Source organism: Peromyscus maniculatus, chromosome 10, assembly GCF_049852395.1.
Source record: "Peromyscus maniculatus bairdii isolate BWxNUB_F1_BW_parent chromosome 10, HU_Pman_BW_mat_3.1, whole genome shotgun sequence".
Taxonomy (NCBI): domain Eukaryota; kingdom Metazoa; phylum Chordata; class Mammalia; order Rodentia; family Cricetidae; genus Peromyscus; species Peromyscus maniculatus.
The window spans coordinates 71,638,735-71,646,231 of NC_134861.1; the positions used below are offsets into that span (position 1 = coordinate 71,638,735).

The 7,497-nt window shown below is 44.9% G+C and overlaps 1 protein-coding gene across 1 annotated transcript in view; it reads right to left on the reverse strand.

Moving 5' to 3' along the window:
• Positions 1 to 7,123, reverse strand: part of Nmu (neuromedin U) — a 28,623-nt gene extending 21,500 nt beyond the window's left edge. Inside the window, exons 1-2 of the mRNA XM_076546470.1 lie at positions 6,926 to 7,123; positions 73 to 131 (exon numbers count right to left, since the gene is read on the reverse strand). Coding sequence (XP_076402585.1) covers positions 73 to 131; positions 6,926 to 7,037 — 171 coding nt within the window. The 5' untranslated portion in view covers positions 7,038 to 7,123. The remainder of the gene's footprint in view (positions 1 to 72; positions 132 to 6,925) is intronic.
• Positions 7,124 to 7,497: the final 374 nt, after the last annotated feature.

The window sequence follows — 7,497 nt, forward strand, 5'->3', positions numbered from 1 at the left end:
TATTTCACTTTACCATAGTAATTATAAAGAAGAGTGAAGTTTGCACTCATTTTTGAAAGGATAATTTTTTACCTTATTCCATAATTGTAGTTCCTGTTCTGGCTGTAATCTTTGAGGTGATATTGGAGCACCTAAAGATAAAATTTTGAATACACATTAATGTTACTGTGATAAGCACTTCAAATACATTATTCCTTAATCCTCATGTCAAACTCCTAGGCAGGTATTATTATTATTATTATTATTATTATTATTATTATATTCCTAATTCATGACAAGAAAGCAGAAGCAAGGGAGTCATGTGTTTGATTTTTTTTTTTTTTTGGAGACAGGGTCAGTGTGTCTCCCATGCTACCCACGAAAGACAATCACCTGCCTCAGTTTCCTGAGTGCTAGAATTACAGACGCACACCTCTATGCTTGGCCTCAATGCAGATTGCCAAACATCTTTGGCTGACATAAATCCTGATAAGTTCTATTTCCCCTAAATCTGCTGCTTGTATTCAATATTGCCTCAAGTTTTTAGCAGTTTTTTACTATTATTTAGGTTATAATAATAGTCGCAATTAGCTACAGTTTCTGTGCTATTGATTTGATTCTGGTGTGTGTGTGTGTGTGTGTGTGTGTGTGTGTGTGTGTGTGTGTATGTGTGTGTGTGTATGTGTGTGTGTCTGGTGTGTGTGTATGTGTGTGTGTGTCTGGTGTGTGTCTGGTGTGTGTGTATGTGTGTGTGTGTGTATGTGTGTGTGTGTGTGTGTGTATGTGTGTGTGTGTATGTGTGTATGTGTGTGTGTGTGTATGTGTGTGTATGTGTGTATGTGTGTGTATATGTGTATGTGTGTATGTGTGTGTATGTGTGTGTATGTGTGTGTGTATGTGTGTGTGTATGTGTGTGTATGTGTGTGTGTATGTGTATGTGTGTGTATGTGTGTGTGTATGTGTGTGTATGTGTGTGTGTGTGTGTGTATGTGTGTGCACGTGTGTGTGCTGGGACTCAAACCAAAGGCCATGTGCATCCTGGGCCTTTCACTAACATTGCCCAGTCCTTCACATGCTCAGCGATGTTCATAGCAGCATTATTCCTTCACATGCTCAGCGATGTTCATAGCAGCATTATTCCTTCACATGCTCAGCGATGTTCATAGCAGCATTATTCCTTCACATGCTCAGCTATGTTCATAGCAGCATTATTCCTTCACATGCTCAGCTATGTTCATAGCAGCATTATTCATCATACTGGAACATTCCAGAACCTGGAAACAACCTAGATGCCCCTCAGACGAAGAATGGATAAAGAAAATGTGGCACATATACACAATGAAGTACTACTCAGCAGTGAAAAACAATGACATCATGAAATTTGCAGGTAAATGGATGAAACTAGAAAATATCATCCTGAGTGGTGTAACCCAGACTCAGAAGGACAAACATCGTATGTACTCACTCATAAGTGGATACTAGATATAAAGCAAAGGATAACCCAACTACAACCCACAGCTCCAGAGAAGCTAGGAAACATAGGATAACCCAGCAAAGGAGAAATAGATGAGATCTACATGAGCAAACTGGGGGTGGGGGTGGGAGGTAATGGAGGGCAAGGAATGGGGGATGAGAACATAAGGAAATGGTAGGTTCGAGCTGGAACAGGGACAGAGTGGAAGAGCAAGGAAAGAGATACCATGATAAATGAAGACATCATGGGAATAGGGAGAAACAGAGTACTAGGGAAGTTCCCAGGAATCCACAAGGATGACCCTACCTTAGACTACTAGCAATAGTTGAGAGGGTGCCTGAACTGGTCTACTCTGGTAACCAGATTAGTGAATACCCTAATTGTCATCCTAGAGCCTTCATCCAGTTACTGATGGAAGCAGATACAGAGATCCATGGCCAGGTGCCAGGCCGAGCTCCAGGAATCCAATCAATAAGAAAGAGAGGAGGGATACTATGAGCAAGGAACATTGAGATCACTATGGGAAAACATACAGAGACAGCCAGCCAAACTAGTCCATGAACTGTGGACCAATAGCTGTGGAGCCCCCATGGGACTGGACTAGGTCCTCTGGATAGGCAAGACAATTGTTTAGCTTGAACTGTTTGGGGGGCCACCAGGCAGGGGGAATAGGATCCATCCCTGGTGCATGAGTGGGCTTTTTTTTGGAGCCCAGTGCCTAAGGTGTGACACCTTGTGCAGCCTTGGTGTAGTGGGTAGGGGCTTGGACCTGCCTCACCTGAATGTACCAGGCTCTGCTGACTTCCCATGGGAGGCCTTGACTTGGAGGAGGTGGGAGTGGGGGGAGGATTAGGGGGGAGGCTGGGGGGTGGAAAGAGGGAGGAGGGGGGGAATCTGTGGTTGGTATGTAAAGTGAATAGATTTTTTTTGGATCCAATCTCTTTATGAAATTCTTTTTAAAAAATAAAAAAGTGGAAAAAAATGCCCAATCCTTTCTGTGGTGGTGAGTTTTAGAAATAACTTTAGTTTTTGTTTTGTTTTGTTTTTGATTTTTCGAGACAGGGTTTCTCTATGTAGCTTTGCGCCTTTCCTGGAGCTCACTTGGTAGCCCAGGCTGGCCTCGAACTCACAGAGATCCACCTGGCTCTGCCTCCCGAGTGCTGGGATTAAAGGCGTGCGCCACCAACGCCCGGCTAGAAATAACTTTATAAGCATCATGTAGAGAGTTGATTAAATTGAGAACCAGTGGAACTCCCTTTCATGGAAAAATCCTTCACACAGTGATACATTTCTCACCATACCACAACTATACATGTCAGGCACAGTTTCCCTGATGAGCTACATTCTGAGCTCTTTCTGCCTGCAGGAAAGGATTAATCTGTGATTTCCAATCTTCATAAAAGTACCTGAAGATCTTCCTGAGTGAGACTATTTGACAAGCAATTCTGTGATTTATTCATCTTTATTTTACATGCATGTCTGGTGCCTGAGAAGGCCAGCAGAGAGCATCAGATTCCATGGACAGTTGCAAAGTCCCACGTGAGTGCTTGGGAACAGAACCCAGGTCCTCTGCATGAGCAGCTCATGTTTTTAACCGCCAAGCCATCCTCCAACTCCGGCATTCCAGCTTAAAGAACGCAGTTTTCCATTCCCAGCCCTTGTCCTCCCAGGACAAAGTGAAGTTTCTAATCAGCTAACCTGCAGTGGGCTAGACTTCCTTACCAAGACCATCGGGAGCTTGACTGATTCCATTCAAACCCCAAGCTCCCATGAGCCACTTAGAATGGCCATTGTGATTAACCACTTATATCCAAACCAAAAAGGGAATGCTTTGTAGCTCTTATGTAAAACACATTAAGTCCAGTCTCAGGGTAAGAAAGGTGCAGAACCTAAAATAAAACGTTTTTCTATAATTGATAGAAATCCACTAGTACCATCTGACTGAACATTGTTTTTCTCTCCCCTGTTCTAGAGTTGATATAATGTTCCCCTTAAGCCCCTTCTGGTGTTAGTCTGGTTTCTGGTGGGTAAACTGTAAAGAAAAGAAGTTATTTAGTTCAAGTTTTGGAAACTGTAAATCTAAGCTCCAGCCTTGAGTGAGGACCTCAGGATGGATAGGGAACTTCTAGACCAGTGGTTCTCAACCTTCTTAATGCTGCAACCTTTTAAATCAGTTCCTCGTGTTGTGGTGACCCCCAGCCATAAAATTATTTTCATTAATACTTCATAACTAATTTTGCTACTGTTATGGCTTGTAAATATTTTGAGAGGTAGAGTTGTGTCGGAAGGGTTGAGACCCAAAGATTGAGAATCACTGTGATGGAGTGATTGTGTAATGAGAGAGAAAGCCAGAGGACAGGGAGGAGCCAATCTCAATCTTCAAACAACCCACTCTCCAATGATCTAGAGTCCCAAGGGAACTCCTTTAATCCCTTCTGAGGGCAGACTAACACACCCAATTACCTGCTAATCACACCAACACACCCAATTACCTACCAATGCCCCACTAACCCCACTTCTCAAGGCTCATCATCTCTCAGCATTACCACACTGAGAACCAAGATTCCAAAACTTAAACTCTGGAGAGGGTGCTCAATCCATGTCCTGGGATGTGGACTTTACACAGTACTGGAAGGAACTGGAACTTGCACTACCCTCCACATTTTCCAAAACAACACTGCTGTTTTATTTAGATCATAAAAATAGCAGCTTTTGCTCATTTTCTTTGAGGTGTTTCTACTTAAGCACTAGGTAATAAAACAGACCCGATTACTTTAAAGGTGACAGGCATGTTGTTCTTGCTAACACTTCCCTGCAGTTAGCATGTGAGAAAGTTACTATTAACTGAACATTAAGATTTAGTCGATGAACGAGAGATCGGGGTAGGAAAGACATTTCATTGTTTGTCTTTGCCATTTGATCTCTTATTGCTGCAGGCATAATCAAGTGACTGGCTGATACCCAAAGTATATTCCTCTTTACGAGAAATTTCCCTCTTCCAACGTGTTCTGTGAGTTTACTGTTTCCACCAGCCTGGCTGGCTGGCCTTTATTGTCTCATTAGCTCATGCCCTGTGGACTCTTGTACTTTTTTCCCCTTTCACTAAGAATGTTACTTTTATTGACATTTATTTTCTTCTGCTTTTATGGCATTTGTTTTGTCTCTTTTTTAAAAGAAGTATCTAGTTATGCTGTGGATATCACTCTATATAAATAAAACACTGGCCAGTGACCAGGCAGGAAGTATAGGCGGGACAAGGAGAGAGGAAAATTGGGGAAACAGGAAGAAGGGGGAGAGACACTGCAGCCACCGCCAGGACAAGCAGCATGTAAAGATGCCGGTAAGCCACGAGCGACGTGGCAAGGTATATATTTATAGAAATGGGTTAATTTAAGATATAAGAACAGTTAACAAGAAGCCTGCCACTGCCATACAGTTTATAAGTAATATAAGCGTCTGAGTGATTATTTTATACATGGATTGTGGGACTGCGGGGCTTGGTGGAACCTGGAAAGAAGCCCTCCAGTGACATAGTTACATTTATGTTCTGATTGCTCTTGTTAGATCACCTCCGACTCTTGCTTAGGTATGCTATGTCTGTCCCCCATGTTTAGGAGCTCAGGACTAATTGCAGATCACACTGGCTGTTCACCCATCCACTCCCCATCCCACTACATTTTAAGAGAAATGAAATTGTTTTTTCCTGTCTGAAAGGGAATGAAGGCAGACAACGGCAATCAGAGAACTCCCCAGACAGTGGAGGAAGCCTTTTGCTTGAATAATATCAAGGTTATTTATGATGTGATAGGTCAGCCAGCACATTTGCTCTTTTGGAAATGAAAGTGAAGACTCATCTATTTTTTAGGAACCTGATGTCCACCTAGTTCTCCAACACAGTGATTTCCCACAGCACATTGCACGCAACATTCATGGAAAGCATAGCTTTTCCCCTAACAAAACATTTTTTTTAAAAAAAAAAAAAAAAACTATAGTTATCAGGGCTGTTTCCATGGCTAAGATCTCTGTGTTCTTTCAAGAGCCTGGGTTCAATCCCCCAAACCCTCACGGTAGCTCACAACTATCTCTATAACTTAGTCCCAGGGGATGCCACACCCTCTTCTGGCCTCCCTGGACACCAGGCACACACGTGAGGCACAGACAGACATGCAGACAAAACACCCACATACATTAAATAAATAAATACAAATACAAATAAAGGCTATCATTATCTGGCCACAGGCAGTTTTTCTGCCACTGCCAGACTGCTAATCTCTTTGCAATGCATTAAGTAAACCTGCTTTCTTTCTTAAAAAATGAAACAAAACAAAAACACTATAATTATCTCCTTCCTTGAGAAGGAAAATGAAATTATCATTCTAATATTTCAATAAACTATTTAAAAGACAAAAGGCTAATTTAGGTCTTCATAAGTCATGGTGAGTTAGTACTGCAGAAGGTTAATATGCTACCATGTAGTTGCTACCTGGCTTTGCTTTCTTTCAGAGGACAAACTTGTGGGCGCTGGGGATTGAACTCACGTCTTTGTGCTTGGCACCAGGCACCTTTACCAGATGAACCATGGCACTCTCCTTGTTACCTTGCTTTTCAAATGAGGAAGCCTGTTCTTCCTCAATGTCTCAGGAACAAAGATCAAAATAATGAAAAGAAGGCAATAAAAAAGGTCAGGAAAAAATTATTTGGCTCTTTCCATCTCTAATTGAGGGGGGGCTAGGCTATGAACTCCGAAAGCGCTCCGTGGCTGTGATGTGAAGTCACTCAGGATTTCTGAAAAATTAACAACCTGCTGACCCGGGCCTAAGCTGGAGAATTCACGTTTGTAACAAGGTAGTGTTTGGAATAATTCAGGAATGAATGACAGTCTCCCAGATTACCTGGTAACTAAATTTTATTTACAAGGGTCACATTTTGCTCTGCTGCTCATTCGGAACCTCAGACCTTCCTCCCAGGTCTTGCTGATCCTGTGTTTCCTGGGAGCCAAGCTGCGGAAGTCCCTGTTGTGATAAGATCCCAGCCGCTTTGCTAGTCTTAGGTGCCTATCGCTAGAAACCCTTGCATACTTGCTTCAACTTTCTGTGATCAGAACTCTCTAATCCTTCTGAGAACCTGTAAGCCTCCGGCCCCTCCTCCACTTGTGTGTAACTCAACGGCCAGCTTACCGGGAGGCCGAGCACACCCCAACTTTACCTCTCCTAGGCAAGGGGAGCAGCAGACGTGCCCCCCCCTCCAATAACTGCGATGAAAGGGAAAGTATTTTAATTTTCTTTTAACTCCCACTACGGAGTCTGCAGCCCGTCTCTACTGCTTCCTCAGCTGGCTGTAGTCCTGAGCCAGACCATGGCTTCAGTGGAAGGTGGGTTCCAGAAACCCAGAGAGGAGGCAAGGGAGGTAGCGGAGAGCATCCGGTGCAGCCTGAGGGGCGAGGGAGGCAGAAGACGGAGGGTGGCATCTTACCTCTGCAGGCGTCTGCGAGGCAGGCAAGGAGCAGCAGCAGCCACAGCAGCGGGGATGCAGCGGCCACTTGTCCCCCAGACAGCCCCGGGCGGCTACCCGCTGCTCGCGACATCTCCGTCACTTCCAAGCAGCTCTGGACGGGGGACCAGGGACCCTGCGCTGTGCGGGTGTTCTGGCTGTCCCTCAGCGTCGCGTCGGGTCCCCTGTGCGTCTCTTGCTGAGCTCAGCCACCGAAGTGACCATCACCGCGCGCCACCAACTTTTAAATCTGGCGCACACGTGGGCTGGGCCGGTGTGGTCTCCGCGCGCGTGACCTCGCCGCCCCTGGCTGCCTGGCGTCACCCGGACCTGCTGCCGCCCCCGCGGGACATGCTCTCCCTGGCCGGGTGTCTGACTCAGGGCACCACGCAGTTGGCTCTGAGATGGAGAGTGAAATATTAAACCATGGTGGTCCACTCCCACCTGTGGTAGGACTTGGGTGGGAGCCAGGACTTGGGGGTGGGGGGGTGTCAGCCTCAAGAACCTGAAATCAGGGTGGTCAAGCTGGCGGAGGTGGCAACACTGTCCCCTAT